Source organism: Pelobates fuscus, chromosome 3 (assembly GCF_036172605.1).
Source record: "Pelobates fuscus isolate aPelFus1 chromosome 3, aPelFus1.pri, whole genome shotgun sequence".
NCBI lineage: Eukaryota > Metazoa > Chordata > Amphibia > Anura > Pelobatidae > Pelobates > Pelobates fuscus.
In genome coordinates, this window is record NC_086319.1 from 160,806,419 (window position 1) to 160,823,815 (window position 17,397).

At 41.8% G+C, this 17,397-nt stretch overlaps 1 protein-coding gene across 5 annotated transcripts in view; it reads left to right on the forward strand.

Moving 5' to 3' along the window:
• Nucleotides 1–226: 226 nt before the first annotated feature.
• BRAF (B-Raf proto-oncogene, serine/threonine kinase) overlaps nt 227–17,397 on the forward strand; it is a 231,973-nt gene continuing 214,802 nt past the window's right edge. For all 5 annotated transcript variants that reach the window (XM_063447589.1, XM_063447592.1, XM_063447591.1 and 2 more), the window contains exon 1: nt 227–364. In XM_063447589.1, coding sequence (XP_063303659.1) covers nt 242–364 — 123 coding nt within the window. In that variant the 5' untranslated portion in view covers nt 227–241. The remainder of the gene's footprint in view (nt 365–17,397) is intronic.

Genomic DNA, 17,397 nt, shown 5'->3' on the forward strand with positions numbered 1-17,397 from the left:
CACGCGCACACTGCACCTGTACGTGTAGGCGGAGTTAGCGGCAAAGGGTTCCCCCTGTCTGACGTATCAAGCGCCCAGGAAACCCCGCCCTCGCTCTATAGTGATTGGTTGTTCTCATTCGTCCACGCGCGCTCCTCATACCTCCTCCTCTCTCGTGACGCTGCGCAGACCTGGCCGGCGAGAGCGGGAGCGCGTGCGCCTAGGTCCCGTGCTCGCTCCCGCAGCTCCCGATCACTTCAAGATGGCGGCGCTAAGCGGGGGATCGGCTGAGGGGCCCTCACTGCTTAACGGGGACCTGGAGTCCGAGGCAGGGGGCCTGAGCGGAGCAGAGGAAATGTCTGCGTCTGGGGGATACCCGGAGGAGGTGAGAGGATGGACTGTGGGAGGGGCAAGCTGAGTGTGTGGGTTTCTGTGCATTCCCTAAAATGCAATACAAGGTATTCTGGGGGACCAGTGCACTCCTCTGTGATATATATATATATATATATATATATATATATATATATATATATATATATATATTGTAATGCATGCTCTGAGGTGGGCTCTGCATGCATGGGACGTTAATGTAGATTGTGGGGGTTATCTCTGCACCCCTGTGACTGAATTCAGAATCTGGAATGGGGTCTGTGCACCCCTCTCTGTACCTCTTTGTATGAATGCAGACCCTGCTATAGGGGCCATGCATTCCTCTCTGCACCCCTCTGTATAAGTGCAGATTCTAGCATGGGGTATGTGCACCCCTCTCTGCACCCTAGTGATTGAATGGGATTTGTGCACCCCTCTCTGCACCCTTTTGTGTGAATACAGAGACAGTCATGGAGTCCATGCATCCCTTTGTATAAATGCAGAATCTGGCATGGGGTCTGTGATCCCCTCTCTGCACCCATTTGTATGAATGGGGTTCTGTGCACCCTTTTGTGTGAATACAGCACCTGCCATGGAGTCTGTGCACCCCTCTGTATGAATTCAGAATCTGGAAGGGGGTCTGTGCACCCCTTTTGTATGAATGCGGAATCTGGAAGGGGGTCTGTGCACCCCTTTTGTATGAATGCGGAATCTGGAAGGGGGTCTGTGCACCCCTTTTGTATGAATGCGGAATCTGGAAGGGGGTCTGTGCACCCCTTTTGTATGAATGCGGAATCTGGAAGGGGGTCTGTGCACCCCTTTTGTATGAATGCGGAATCTGGAAGGGGGTCTGTGCACCCCTTTTGTATGAATGCGGAATCTGGAAGGGGGTCTGTGCACCCCTTTTGTATGAATGCGGAATCTGGAAGGGGGTCTGTGCACCCCTTTTGTATGAATGCGGAATCTGGAAGGGGGTCTGTGCACCCCTTTTGTATGAATGCGGTGTCTGGAAGGGGGTCTGTGCACCCCTTTTGTATGAATGCGGTGTCTGGAAGGGGGTCTGTGCACCCCTTTTGTATGAATGCGGAGTCTGGAAGGGGGTCTGTGCACCCCTTTTGTATGAATGCGGAGTCTGGAAGGGGGTCTGTGCACCCCTTTTGTATGAATGCGGAGTCTGGAAGGGGGTCTGTGCACCCCTTTTGTATGAATGCGGAGTCTGGAAGGGGGTCTGTGCACCCCTTTTGTATGAATGCGGAGTCTGGAAGGGGGTCTGTGCACCCCTTTTGTATGAATGCGGAGTCTGGAAGGGGGTCTGTGCACCCCTTTTGTATGAATGCGGAGTCTGGAAGGGGGTCTGTGCACCCCTTTTGTATGAATGCGGAGTCTGGAAGGGGGTCTGTGCACCCCTTTTGTATGAATGCGGAGTCTGGAAGGGGGTCTGTGCACCCCTTTTGTATGAATGCGGAGTCTGGAAGGGGGTCTGTGCACCCCTTTTGTATGAATGCGGAGTCTGGAAGGGGGTCTGTGCACCCCTTTTGTATGAATGCGGAGTCTGGAAGGGGGTCTGTGCACCCCTTTTGTATGAATGCGGAGTCTGGAAGGGGGTCTGTGTGCACCTCTCTGTGATTGAATATGGAATCTGGAATGGGGTTTCTGCACCCCTTTGTATGAATGAGTCTGAGATACAGTATGTACCCCCGATGAATGTACCTTAGTAAGTTTAAAACAGGGTGTTGGATTTGATTTGTGAAATCACTAAATGCATTGCATGGAGAGGAATTGTACACGTCTCTCTGCACATGTACTGAGTGCAGGGCATTAAATTAAATGCGTGATTAGGAGGTAAACTGTACACCCCTTTTCTGCATCTCCCCAGTTGCATTGAAGGGCCTCATGTTAATTTTGTACAGTTAGCTTTTACAATTAAAAACGGCTAATAACTTTGGTGTACTCGTTGACACCCCTAAAATTTGATGCGTCACACTAAATGTCATAAAGGTTGTGGTGTAAGCTGTGTGCCTTACTGAATGTAATGCATGTGTGATTGTGGGTTCTACATTAAATGCAAAGTGTTGTCTGAGAACCTTTGTGCACTCACAAAGTATTGCAAGATGTTGAGATTCATTGGTGTATCTCCCCCCTACCTGCTGAAAATATCTGCTTTGCATGTAATATGTTGAGATTGTAGAGTTGTATATGGTGTGCCTGTACATTGTAATATTTTTATTTTTCACATTATTATATTATATTGTCCTACGGTCATCATTAAACTCTTGGTGGGATATTTACAACTTTTGCTTGCTAATTTTCTTTACTGATTTATTTTTGGTGCACCACAATGAAGGTGTGGAGACCTGTTTTTGTCCTTATATGTGTGCTTTCTGCTGGAGGAAATAAACTGTACTAGAAGAACTGTATTTCTTCAATTAAAATAAAAACTAAATACACATTTCCTACATTTTAAATAAACACTCCAGTCCCATAAAGCACACGCTGAAGTGTCTTAGGAGTTAACTTTAGGTAATCTGTTTTTTTGTTTTTGTTTTTTTAAAGTCCATGTTTCAGGTGAACTCGGCACTTTACAAAACTCTTTAATTCCACCCAATATGAGTGGTATCGGATTGGACCTGAGTTAATCGATCTGTGATGATATCAGTGTGGGAGAATTAGGCGAAAAGAACATATCACTGGACGAAGTGGGTTGGGAAATATATTAAAAAAAAAAAATTATATATATATATAAATTTTTTTTTTTATTTTTTTTAAATTTTTTTTACAATTGGGAGTGTTCCTTTTAAATTTTCTTCTGAGTTGAGCCCACCCACTGTGTTTTGAAACAGAATTTTAACAAATTCTGGGTATTCTCATTGGTCTAATAGGAATGCTTATAACAAGCAGTAGTGATTGTCCCCAGTATGTCACAAGAGGGTAAACCAAAAAAGCAATTATTTTTATGGTACACAAGAGTAACATATGCATATAATAACAGTTACCAACTTGGAAATGGATTTCATATTACTTCATCGAACAGTTGTGAAACATTGATTGTCAAAAAGTGTTTTTTGCATAACTCGTTCTACTCCATAACTGGCCATAGAAGCCCAAACCCATGTTGTGGTGGAACATGTTAAACAGTCTTTCAGAGTTTTATTGAGATGCAGACTATTTTCTTCATGTTTGTGGTGCTGGGCAATTCTGGGCAATTTCTCAGTAAACTGAAACCATGTATTCTATGTAAATTCATTCAAAGCATCACTAACGTGATGGCTTATTGTATACATTGCATTTGCAGATTGCTCACCAACAAGTGAGAATATAGAGGGCATAGGGTGAATTCAGTTGCTGGCTATTCATGTAGGTTCATGGTCTGATTGTGTGCATTTTGAAATTTCTGCATTAAAAATATTTTTTTTTCAAGCTGTGTGATGTGTGAACTTTAGGATATTCATTCTAAAGATCTGACATACCTGTTTAGTTTCAAAGTTAAATATTTGGCAAGCTCATTGGCGGCATGGTCTTTTACTATGTGACATTTGCGCTGAGGGGTAATATAGGTAATTGACTGGAAGCTTGAAATCTATAGACTGTGTAGTTATTTCCTTTGTATTAAATCTACAAATTGTAGGGGGCAAAAATGCTTGAACTGTTACTCTATATATAGGCCGAAAAAGAGCAGATTGGTCAGTGGTGCAATGCAGAAACATCACTTCTGTTTCATCTTCATTTTAGCCGAAATCTATATTGTGAAATTGGTAATGTGCAGAGCTCATTGTGATGTTTTTGTGTTAAAGAAGTAATTAGTTTCTGCATTGCGCTACTAACCAAACTGACCTCTCAGCCTACATAGAGTGAAACCGTTTATTTAGTTCATGCATTTTGACTAACTTTGTAGATACATTTTAAAGAGGGAATAACTAGTATGAATGGACTTCGTATTCAGCTTTATCAATTAATACTTGCCTTCACAATACTTTGAAACTATAGTGGTAAACATTGTTCTGGTGCATAGAATCATTCCCTTGGCTTTTTTTCCAGTAAGTATTGTTTTCAGAGAAAATGCAGTGTTTACATTACAGCCTGAGGATACCTCTACTGGCCAATCCTCAAATGACTACTAGAGGTGCTTCCTGGGGCAGTAGTACTGTGCAGTAGTGTCTGCATGGATACACTGAACTTTTCTCATAGAGATACATTGGTTCAATGCATCTCTGAAGAGATGCTGATTGGTCAGGGCTTTGTGTGACTTGTGCTGGCGTGCACCTCAGGAGCCCAATTCTCCACTATGAAGAGCATTGGACTAGATCATTGCCGGAGGAGGTCTTGCCTCCTTGGTGTCGCAGGAGAGATGAGCAGCCCTCTGGGAGTTTCTGTGCTGGAAAAAGATAACTTTAAACATGATTTTTTGTTTTTTATTTATTAATAGTATTAAAAATAAATGTTGCCTGATTTGGGACAATGGCACAATAAATGTTAGAAATATGGCTTTACTTTTGACTCTGGAGTTTTTATTTTTAGTTAGGCTGGGGGAAAAAAAGCTTCCATTTATCAACTCAGCCTTTCTCACATCTGTTTCTTCTGTTGATCCAAAAGAAGGCTAAAAAAAAAAACTAGTTTAAAGCGCTTTCCAATGTCATCACAAACTATGAAATAATTAATTCTTGACTCCAGAATGGCAGTCTGATTTCTACTAAGATAAAGAAGCTGTTAACTCGCATATTAAATATATTTGCAAGTATTCATCTGGTTACTGTTTAAACATCTGTACAGACTCTGATAAAACTACTTCTTCAGGCAGATAATTCCACATCCTTATTGTTCCTACTTTAAAGAACCTTTGCCTTGGACTAAATCTCCTTTCTTCCAGTCTAAATGCGTGACCTTGTGTTCTATTTATGAATGGATTTCCAGACAATGGTTTGTATTGGGCCCCAGATATATTTGTATCATGTTATTATATCCCCTCTGAGAGGCCATTTGCTGGAATTAAATAGAATTTTTTAAATTTCATTTTTCCTCTCACTTTCTTTATAACTAAAATCTATTCTCCTTGTTAATTTTGTAGCACTTCTCCTTTAAACCCCTTTCCTCAATGGCTCTCAAACATAACCAATCTTGTTACTTTTAACTTGGTGGAGGTAAACTCAAGAGGCAGGAAATTGACCAGCGCACTTGCCTTGCAAAAACTTATCATTGACTTGCCTTGGGTAGTCTGTTACTGTACAACCAAAGAAAGATTAGGCTGAGATCTCCAGTGAACAAATGCATATTTTCAATGTGGGTAAATCTCATAAACTTTGTTTTATTTGTATTTTGAGCATTTAATAGGTTTCAACCTCATTCTTACTGTATGTTGCTCTACTTATTTAGTTGTTATAAAGATTTGCAGCTTTCTACGGCATTTTTACAAATGGACTTCATTATATACCGTGCCCCCCTTTTCCAGTAAAGCAATATATAGATAAAGCTATCTACACAAAACTCCAGCACTCAACAAAAAATATCAATAAAATGCAATATGCCTAGGTGCTAAACCACGCAAATATGAATAAACCTAACCGGTTTTATATCTTTTATTTATATTTGTTCATGTGTGTTGCGCTTCTCTATAGTACTGTATGAGAAAATGCCCTGTGGAGGTACTGGAGGGATTTTTCTTTTTAGGAGATTTGAGAAGCTGCTGCTATGGTCTCCATTTGTAATTTCAGGAGGAAATGTACTGTGGTGGTGTACCATCTAAAAATGACTTTATACAACTTTTTATGGATACGTGAAACTCCTGTTGTACCCCTGGTACCTACTTACACATTTGGTGGATGTTTTAAAGCATGGTTCCATATTGGAGGGAGATTATTATTAATTTTTTTGGGGGGGGGGGCACAATTTTCCATACACCGTTTAACTTGGACCGTTTTTTGTTCTTCCTCTCTAGTCTGATTAAAGGTTTTCTGAAACTCTTTCAGAAGTTATCTAGCAAAATTAGCTAAATGGCTTGTAGGTCGCTTGCAGTGGTGTGATTGGAATCTTGGATGGCATATACCTCAATTTAACAGTGGTTCCTTATAGAGACACCCTCTTCTTTCCATGTCACTGGTGGTCTTATTAATCATCTTTTTACTTTTCTTTTTTTTAATTTTTGTATATTTTTTTATAATGTATGTAAAATCAAAGTCAAGTGTTTGTCATGGGAAAGTACACCCTCTTTGAATGCTATGGTTTTAAATATCAGGACATCATGTATCTATTCCTTAGCAGGTCTTAACATCCGGTAAATACGACACGTGACCTAATACACCGTGTCATGGTTCATTTAACAAATATAAAGCCAAAATGTTAGTGACAGAGCCACTTAGTGTGTGTGTGTGTGTGTGTGTATATATATATGTATATGTATATGTGTGTGTGTGTGTGTGTGTATATATATATATATATATATATTTATATATATATATATATATCGTATTTATCGGCGTATAACACGCACTTTTTCTCCCTGAAAATAGGGAGAAAATCATGGGTGCGTGTTATACGCCGATATCCTACATTTACTTACCTGTCTTGAAGCGTGGGCCGGCTTCACAGCGCGCACCGCGGAACTGGAACTTAAATTTCAGGTTCCGGTTTCCAGGGGGACTGAAAGGAAGTGTGCACACTATTGTGTGCACACTTCCTTTCAGTCCCGCCGGTACTGGAACTTAAATTTCAGGTTCTGGTTTCCGGCGGGACTGAAAGGAAGTGTGCACACTATTGTGTGCACACTTCCTTTCAGTCCCGCCGGAAACCGGAACCTGAAATTTAAGTTCCAGTTCCGCGGTGCGCGCTGTGAAGCCGGCCCACGCTTCAAGACAGGTAAGTAAATATGGGACAGAGGGAAAGTGCACTAGGGGACACTATGGGAGGGGGGACACACTATGGGGTTGGAGAATACTATGGGGGGGGAGAATACTATGGGAGGGGGGAGAGAATATTATGGGGGGGAATACTATGGGAGGGGGGAGAGAATACTATGGGAGGGGGGAGAGAATACTATGGGAGGGGGGAGAGAATACTATGGGAGGGGGGAGAGAATACTATGGGAGGGGGGGAGATTACTATGGAAAGGGGGGGGAACACTATGGGATGAGGGGGGGGAATACTATGGGAGAGGTGGAAATTTCCTGGAATTTCCTTCTGGAAATGAGGTGCGTGTTATACGCCGGGGCGTGTTATACGCCGATAAATACGGTATATATATATATATATATATATATATATTAATTATATGTGTGTTTTTGTTTTTTTTCTGGTCTCCTTGGGCATACCTCATGCTTGTGTATAAGAAAATCTGTTAAAAAAACCTCATACTATTTCTTTGGAAAAAGAACCTAAGATTTGAAGGAAATTGCATAAATATGAGTTAAAAAAAAACCCCAAAAATGACTTATGTAAGCACTTTTTGCATCTTTTGCTGTTTGTGTTCAACCGCAATTTGCATCTTTTATTGCACCAAAACACATTATATACCCTTTTTTTAGAGGGCAAAAAGGGCTTTAATTTGATGTCGAATATACATATATAAATTCTCATTAATTCTAAAAGGAAATGCCAAAAAATGGAAGGAAAAAAAATCCTTTAATTTTTTTTTTTTTATTCAGTTTTGGCAACAATAATGTCCAGCTTTTTAATTACATTTTTTTGTTCCTAGAAATTTATGTTGCCATCAGTATTGCTTTTATTTAACATTTACTCTTCACAAATATTTGTTAAATATGGTAAACATTTAAAAAAAAATATAAAAATACTGAAAATTAAAAATTGCTCTTACAAAAAATTATTCGTGCTCAATGCGAAAATTGCACTGTTTTTGTGCATGAAGCACTTGCCATATTCAAACCTACTACAGAGATGCATGTTTTAAACCCCACATCAGTACATCTGTTCTGCTAAACCGTCTGGAATTTGCACTCATGTGCATTCAGCCTTGCTGTGCCTTGACTTAAACATTTGTGGTTGATTTAGTTTGCTTTACAGATTGTGGATCATGTAATGGAGGATGAGCTGGCGTGGTCTTGTGGAACCTTGGTGCTTCCTCCATTTTGGATATACCGTACTTTCACTAGACAAATATAGACTAAAATGATAGAAAGGGTCCATCCTAGCGAAAACCTATCTTTAGTATTATTAAAAAGACACTCCTTGAGGTGGCCTGTGCAATGTCCCCTTTATCCTGCAATGTTAATTATGGCAGTTTCTGATAAACTGCAATAATTACTTTGCAGGGTTAAGACTGGCTCTAGTGGCTGTCAATTCGACATGTCTGAGGAGGTGAGATCGGCGCTGAAATCTGGTAAATACAGTAAGCACTTGCAGTGCGGCAGGGGGGTTGATGAAGCTCTAATGATAAGAATATTCTAGTTTCCTTTTAATTATTGTTTTTCTTGCCCAATTGTGTTTGTTTGATTTTGTCGCTCCTCTGTACTTAGTTGTTTAAATATTAACCAATGCATTCGCTAGAAATTTAGCAAAATGTGTAGATTTTATTTATAAAAGTCATATTTTCTGTATCCGGTATATATTAAAGTTTCAAAAATAAAGAGCATTTATTATGTTTTACCCCAGACCTAGCGCCTGTGGTTGGTGACTTATTGCAAGTTACATAAAGTCAGGTGCACATGGAACTTTCCAGGAGCTTGGTTCTAAGTTGATGGAACTGGGGTTAAAAGTGGAATTATTTACTTACCGTATATACTCGAGTATAAGCCGAGTTTTTCAGCACATTTTTTGTGCTGAAAAACCCCAACTCGGCTTATACTCGAGTCAGTCTGTATTATGGCAATTTGCATTGCCATAATACAGACAATGGGGGCTGTGGGGGCTGCAGAGAGATGTTACTTACCTTTCCTGCAGCTCCTGTCAGCTCTCTCCTCCTCCGCCGGTCCGTTCAGCTCTTCTGTCAGCTCACAGTGTAAATCTCGCGAGAGCCGCGGCTCTCGCGAGATTTACACTGGGAGCTGACCGAGGTGCTGAACGGACCGGCGGAGGAGGAGAGAGCTGACAGGAGCTGCAGGAAAGGTAAGTAACATCTCTCTGCAGCCCCCACAGCCCCCTTCTACACAGTGCCCATCCACTGGACCACCAGGGAAGGAGAGCCCCCCTCCCTGGCCAGCTAGCAAGCAGGGAGGGGGGACAAAAATATATATATATATATATATATTAATAATAATAAAAAAAATAAAAATAAAAAAATAATAAAATAAAAAATAATAAAATAAAAAATAATAAAATAAAAAAATGTAATGAAACAAAAAAAAAATATTAAAATAATTATAAAAAATAAAAATGCCCACCCCCCACCAAGGCTCTGCATCACACTCTGCATTACACACACACATACACACACTGCACTCATACACACACACTGCATTCATACACACACACTGCACTCATACACACACACAGCACTCATACACACTGCACTCATACACACAGCATTCATACACACACACACAGCATTCATACACACACTGCACTCATACACACACTGCACTCATACACAGCATTCTCATACACACACACTGCACTCATACACACAGCATTCTCATACACACAGCATTCTCATACACACACACTGCATTCATACACACACACTGCATTCATATACACACACTGCACTCATATACACACACTGCACTCATATACACACTGCATTCTCATACACACACACTGCATTCTCATACACACACACTGCATTCTCATACACACACTGCATTCATTATATACACACACTGTAAATAAATATTCAATTAATATAATTTTTTAAGGATCTAATTTTATTTAGAAATTTACCAGCAGCTGCTGCATTTCCCACCCTAGTCTTATACTCGAGTCAATAAGTTTTCCCAGTTTTTTGGGGTAAAATTAGGGGCCTCGGCTTATATTCGGGTCGGCTTATACTCGAGTATATACGGTAATTTCTATCGGTAAATGTTAGTCTGTTGACTAGCACAATTAGGATGAACCTGAAGTTTTTAAAGCAGCCAGGACTGTTTAACAATTCTCCCGAATAATCACACTTGGTTCCTGCAGTCTACACACCTTTTGTGCTACCCCTCCTTGATCGTATATTGAAGGAAATATTCAATTTCCTTTTCTGTTTTTGTTTTATGTTGTATGCCCTATAGAGTAGTAGATTCATGGTGGTCCTAGTACACACCAAGCTGCCTTATAGCTTATATAAACTTTTTAGATCATGACCACAAAGTATGGATGATAGCATCATAAAACAGGATTGTCAGTTACTCACCATGACTATATACTATTAAAATTATTTAGAGCATTAACCTCTGTAAGTTGTTTGACAACTACAGTTTTGTGTTGGTCTCCACATATCATTTTTTTTTTTTTTTTTTTTAAACCATTTCCAGCATGCCTCGAAAAAAGTTTGGTTGTTTCTCTGTAAAATACCAAATCCGGTATTTGATCTCTTTAAAAAGGCTGTTTCCAGTGAACTAATGGTACTGGTATGTGTATTTATTACATCAGCAGTAATATAAACCATTTAAAAATACCTAATTAATGGTGTAATTAAATTGAACTGGACTACCTATATTTGTCTTGCATTTTCTTGTATGTATTTTAGTTTTTCTTACAGGTAAAACTAATGTATGCAAAATCAATGTGTGAAAACCTTGTTTAAATAAAAATTTAATTTCAAATTATGGTTTAATCATACTTGATTACCGTCTATTTAGAGCAGGGGTAGTCAACCTGGTCCCTACCGCCCACTAGTGGGTGGTTTGGGATTTCAGGTGGGCGGTTGTGGGTTCTGCAGATAACGCCCAGTGGGCCGCAGCATTATCCCTGTTTTGCAAACCCTTCCCACAATCTAAGACACCCCAAGGTGGCATGATTGCTTTACTGTTGGTATGAGTGACTTGCATGTCATGGTAATGTTGGAACTGCTTTTGGAATACTGAAAGGGTTACTCTTATCACCATGACAACTTCTGCCTTTATAAGTGGTCACAGTGGTAGTATTCTGTATGTACAGTGTTTCAGCTTGAAATGCTGCACATAGAGATATTTGCACTTTTATGCCAGGGGCTAGTTGCAGCCCCAGCATGTGACTTGGCAGCCCGGGAGTCTTTCGCAAATCAAATCTTGTGACCGATGTAACAAGCTTCTCTATTGCAGACTCCTGCATGGGGAAGCTCAAGTGTCACCTCCTTCTGTTTAGTATATTGCTGTTATTTTTTTTATTTTATTTTTTAAATGTGGTTAAATCCTAACCCTGCTCACTCCCTTCCTCCCCTTCCAGACTCAGAGCGCAAGCATGAGCACTGAGCCATGGAGAGTGGTCCAGTCAGGTGCTTCTCTGTGAGAAGCATTTGATTGGACCTTTGGAAGAAATCACAGTGATGTTGACAGGCTGTAGAAAAGAGCACAGTCAACTTTTCCCTAGCGCTGGTTTACAGGTAAGTATGTTGCTAGTTTTTTTTTTTTCTTTTTTACTTTATATGGAAGGGACCTAGCAGTAATGCCCAACAAGGCATTGCAAAGTGTAAAATATATTTAAAAAATCTACTACCTGCATGAAATCAAAGACTTATTTGTTGCTCTGAGAAACTGTTGGCTTTGCTTCTGGTAGTTATTTAGGTCACTGCCCTGTTGTAAATAAATAGCTTTCTGGTGAATACCCATACATATTTTTATTTATTTTTTCTTACCTCTTATGAGCAGATAAGGTTTTCTGTACATTTTGCAATACTTCTGTCAGTTACTTTACAATCAAAATAAGTTGGCCCCTTCCTGTGAATAGTATTCATGCCCATGTCCTAGCTCAGGATTTAAAATTGTAAGTCTTGCGCTACTAGTGAGCCCTTTTAGGCAGTTATACTTGCACAGAATATAGCTTAGTCTAAGAACCCCAGGGTGGCTCATACCCCTTTGCCCCATAGCTTAGCTTTTGAATACAGCTCTTAACTGTTTGTTTATTTCATGATAACCTGTAACACCTTGTATAGTATACAGCATATAGGCTGCAGACAAACGTCAACTGTCACTTCTTATGTCATACACCGGTCTGCTCACACATGTAAGGGAATTTAGGTTTTCCCTTCGTATAGTGGCAGTACTTACAAGTGGGATGTTCCTTAGGGTTCTGGACAAGAAGCGCCCCCTTCTTTAGAATTTAAATGCTGTGCTCCGCCTGCTGCCTCCATATAAGCTGTAACCCAGAGACACACACCAGTTCTTCTTGTCCCGGCAAACGGGACGGACAGATTTCCCCCGGTCTGGTGGAGAATGGTGCGATCAGCACAGGCTGCTGATCGAGGAGGTTAGTGTCCGATAGCTCCCCGGGCGGGATCTGAGTGGCACAGTGCTTCCGGTTTTGCGTTACGGAACGCAACGGGTACTGCTCTTTATGTGGCTTGCTCGTTGAGTTCCCGGGCGGTCCTCATCGTGGCTTTACGCATTCGCACAGCGGTGGCGTTGCGTTCCACCAAACACGGAATCGCGCTACTGTGCATGCGCGAGACGGTGTTGGCGCCAAATTCAAAAAATTTTGATTAAAAGCTGTGCAGAACCTTTCTTACCCCAAGGGTGGGTGTCCAGTTCTGGTTCTCCGTGTCTCCAGCCCTCCTACACGGATCTTAGGTGGTTTAAGGTGAGGTTTAATGTTTTAAACTCTCCTTTTATTTCACCTATGCTTATGCATGCTTCACTAATGTATTTTATTAATTTTACTATTCTGATATTCCAGATATGTCCAGCCCTATATCTCCGGATAAGGCAGATAAAGAGGTCAACATCTGTTCCCAAAAAAGCCACAAGCAAATATAAGCATTTATCTTGTCTGGAATGTGCTGTACCTCTACCTGACGGATGTCGCATCAGAATTACTGGAGAAAACAAAACAGACGGATATGGCATCCTTCCTGGGCTGGTTTCAGGAAAATTGTCCCAGACATTTGAGTCTTTTAAGATTCTGTAAAGAAACAGCCGGCTATTCAAGAAAGTCTGCCTAAAAAACGTAGGAGGAATAGATCTCCTTCTGTGTCTGACGTCTCGTCAGGAGAATGTTCTTTTTCTTCACCTTCGGATATTTCTAGCTTCAAGTGTGGAGGAGTGTTTTCCACTAGAAGAGCTGAAGAAATTTCTTAAAGAAGTGACGACGGCGGACAAGAAACTGAACCTACCAAGGGTAAGGTTAAAGGTTTCAAAATGTCTCCTGAAATCTTGGATCTCCATCATATAGAATGGAAGAATCCTGTAAGACGTGCGTTCATTTCAAAGCATTTTTAAACTGCTGTTCAAGCTACAATCTGAAGAAAAATGGGATGATCTTCCTAAGGTGGATGTTCAGATTGCCCAGCTATCAAAGAAAACCACTATACCCATTGGCGAAGTCTCAGGGCTTTAAGATCCAATGGACGAACGGGCCGGAACTTCGTGTAGAAGTATATTCCAGGCCGCAGAGCTGAAATTGCAGGTTCAGCGGTTCTCAGAGCTCAGAGCGTTTGGCTACAAGCCTGGAAGATTCCCTTATGGGAAAATCAGATACAGATCCTTCCCATCTCTTGGCGAGAATTATGGGTTTGTCGTCAGTAGCCAGAAGAGCTTTTTGGCTACGAACATGGACAGCTGACTGCGTCTAAGGCATCCTTATGTGAATTACCCTTTGAGAGGAACAACATTTTTTTGGCACTCCTTTGGAAGACATTATTAGACAGATGTCTAATACGGAGAAAGTTCTGCCTCTGGAATCAAGAACCCAGGGATAGTAAAGATTTCAGTACAAGGGTCAGAGGTCCTTTCGTTACCAGGGCGGTTTCGCAGGTTTCAAAACACGGTGGAATCAACTGCCAGTGGTCTAGACAGGAATCCAACAGGCATGACAAAAAGAGACGCCATAAGAGTGGGAGGACGCCTTCGGTTCTTCGCCCAAGAATGGGAAAAGAGTGCTTCAAATGGGTGGATTACAAGAACCGTTTCAGAAGGTTACAGAATGAAGTTTTCATCGAAACCACTTCCATCCTTCCTACTGTCAAAGCCTATGACCATACCAGTCTGAAAATGCCTGATCTCATCAGATCTCAGAAGCCATCAGACTTCATGGAGGCGTGGGTTCAGATCCCACTAACTATCCATCAAGAGTAAAAACAGAGGCTCTCCTAACAGAAGCTCTTCTTCTTTTAAGAAAAATGTGGTAGAGAAGGTACCCAAACGTTGGGAATTTCAGGGAGTTACTCACGCCTTTTTCTGGTTCAAAAACCAGATGGATCATTCCGGCCGATCCTAGACCTGTAACAAGTAAACACCTGCATACCGTACTAGAAGTTCCGTTTGGAACGTATTCTGTCTATGACACACATTTTACAAAGGGAGATTACATGGCAGAGTTGGTTTTAAAAGATGCTTATCTCCAGGTACCGGTTTCAGAATCTTCCCGGAAGTTTCTCAGGTTTGCGGTTCTAACAAGAAAGCGAAGGATTCTCCATTTACAATTCAAGACTCTTCCCTTTGGCCTGTCCTCAGCTCCTCGAGTTTTACGAAAATCCTGGCACCCATAGCGGCAGTTTTTCGTCTGAAAGGTATCTCAATTGTTCCATACCTGGACGTTTGGTTCCTGAAGGCCCAATCAAGACAACTGCTAAATCTTTGGATCCTGAACCTGGAAAAATCCAAGCTGACTGCGTCACGAAGTCTAGAGTTCTTGGGTCTCTGAGAAAATTCACAGTCCCTCTCTCTCTTTCTACCAATAGTGAAACAAATGAGGATTTTAATAGCCATATCAAAGCTGCATAAAAACCTAAGTTCAATCAGGGATGCTATGAGGTTACTAGGCCTCCTCGCTTCTGCAATCCCAGCAGTGGCCTGGGCAAAGGCAGAATCAAAACCATTGCAATGGGACATTCTTTCCCAATGGACACGAAAACAGGAAGATCTAGACTCTCCCTTCCACCTATCCAATGGGGTGAAAAGACACTGAACTGGTGGAACACAGAAGCAACATCTCAAAGGGCCTATCGTTTGCTCAGAAACAATGGTTTACGATAACCACAGATGCCTCCCAGATGGGTTGAGGTGCCCATCTAGGTTCTCAGTTCCATCAAGGTCTTTGGAACAGAGTGGAGGCAGGCGCTTCCTTGAATTTCAGGGAATTAAATGCGGTTTGGAAGGCACTGCTCTCCTTCCGTTCAGCCATCACCAATCAGTCAGTGAGCATTCAGTCGGACAACGCCACTACAGTGGCTTATTGGAATCACCAGGGAGGCACGAAGGTAACAGCTCTGCAAGATCTCTGCTACCACATGATGTCTTGGGCTCAAGCGAATCTTCTCGCTATATCAGCTACCCATATCAGAGGGTCTCTAAACGTTATTACGCTGATTTGGTCTCAGGCAGACTGGGCACTGTCAAGCCAAGTTCTTTATTGGTGCTGGGTTCACACTTCGGCAGGCCGGAGCTAGACCTGTTTGCCACAAGGAGAAACAGGAAAGTACATTGATTTGCTTCTCTCCATTCAGGAGATTACCCAGTTGTACTAGACAATCTAGCGATACCTTGGAACTTCGACAGGGCTTATATTTCCCTCCTGTCGCTCCTATACCACGGATTGTTCAGAAGTAAGTTGGAGAAGGCAAGAAATTTGTCAGTCCTGCCCTTCTGGCCGTACAGAAGTTGGTTTTCAGAAGTGGAAAACATGACAATCTCACGGTGGCATCTCCCAGTCTCTTTTCAAATATTGGAGAATGTTACTCTCCCCGTGGAAACTCTGGAGATGTTTCACCTGACGGCATGGTTGCTGCAAGGGTGATCCTTCAAGGCCATGGTCTTTCTGACCTTTTATGTGTTGTGTTGCTGTCTTCTGTCCGCTGGTCCACTTCGAAAATCTGTTTCGGAGTTTGGATGAAGTTCAGAACCTGGTGTTCACTTCGAGGTTTGGATCCGGCCAAAGCCTCTAGCCCGGAAATTCTTTCTTTCTTTTTTGCAAGATGGGTTTGAAGCCGGCCTGGGAGTATCTACACTCAAAGGCCAGATTTCAGCTCTGTCACTTCCTGGTTCATGACATTGCCTCAAACCTGCTTATTCGAAGATTTCTTAAGTCCATAAGGCTTAAGAGGCCTCCTAGTTGGTACCTTTCCCTACTTTGGATTGGTCTCTGGTGCTTCAAGCCCTTTGTGAACCACCGTTTGAACCATTACTGGAGGTTCCTATCAAGCTACTTACCTTCGAGACGGTTTTCCTGGTGGCTATCACCTCTTCTAGATGAGTAGGTGTGATCCGAGCTCTCTCTTCCTCTCCGGAGTTCACCATTTTTTTCATCAAGACAAGGTGGTCCTGCACACCAAGCCTTCTTTTTTGCCTAAGGTTATTTTTAGGGCTGCGATTAACCAACCTATTGTCCTACCGTTTTTTTTTTTTTTTTGTCAATCTCCTACATTGGATCTGGAAAGAAAGTGGCATCTCCTAGATGTTAGAAGATCCCTGAAAATCTGTCTTCAGAAGACTCAGGGATTTAGATCCGTAGACATCTATTTGTATACTTTCATGGCACTAACAGGGGTTGTGCTGTCTCAAGACCCTCTTTGGCCAGATGGCTAACGTATACAATCAGGTTGGCTTATCAATCCAAAGGGATTCCCCTTAGTTTCCCTTTAAAGGCTCGTTCCGCTAGAGCTATGGCGACCTCCTGGGCCGAAAAAGCAGCCTCCTCACCTGAAGACATCTGCAAAGCTGCTGCTTGGTCTTCCTTACATACCGTATTTTTCGCTCCATAAGACGCACCTCACCATAAGACGCACCTAGTTTTTAGAGGAAGAAACCCAGAAAACAATATATTCTGAACAAACTGTCCCATAGTGTTTCTTACTATGGGACAGTTTGTTCAGAATATTTTTTTTTCTCCCCTGTCCCATAGTGTCCCCCATCCCATAGTCTTCATCCCCTCCTCCCCTCCCCATAGTCTTCATCCCCTCCTCCCCTCCCCATAGTCTTCATCCCCTCCTCCCCTCCCCATAGTCTTCATCCCCTCCTCCCCTCCCCATAGTCTTCATCCCCTCCTCCCCTC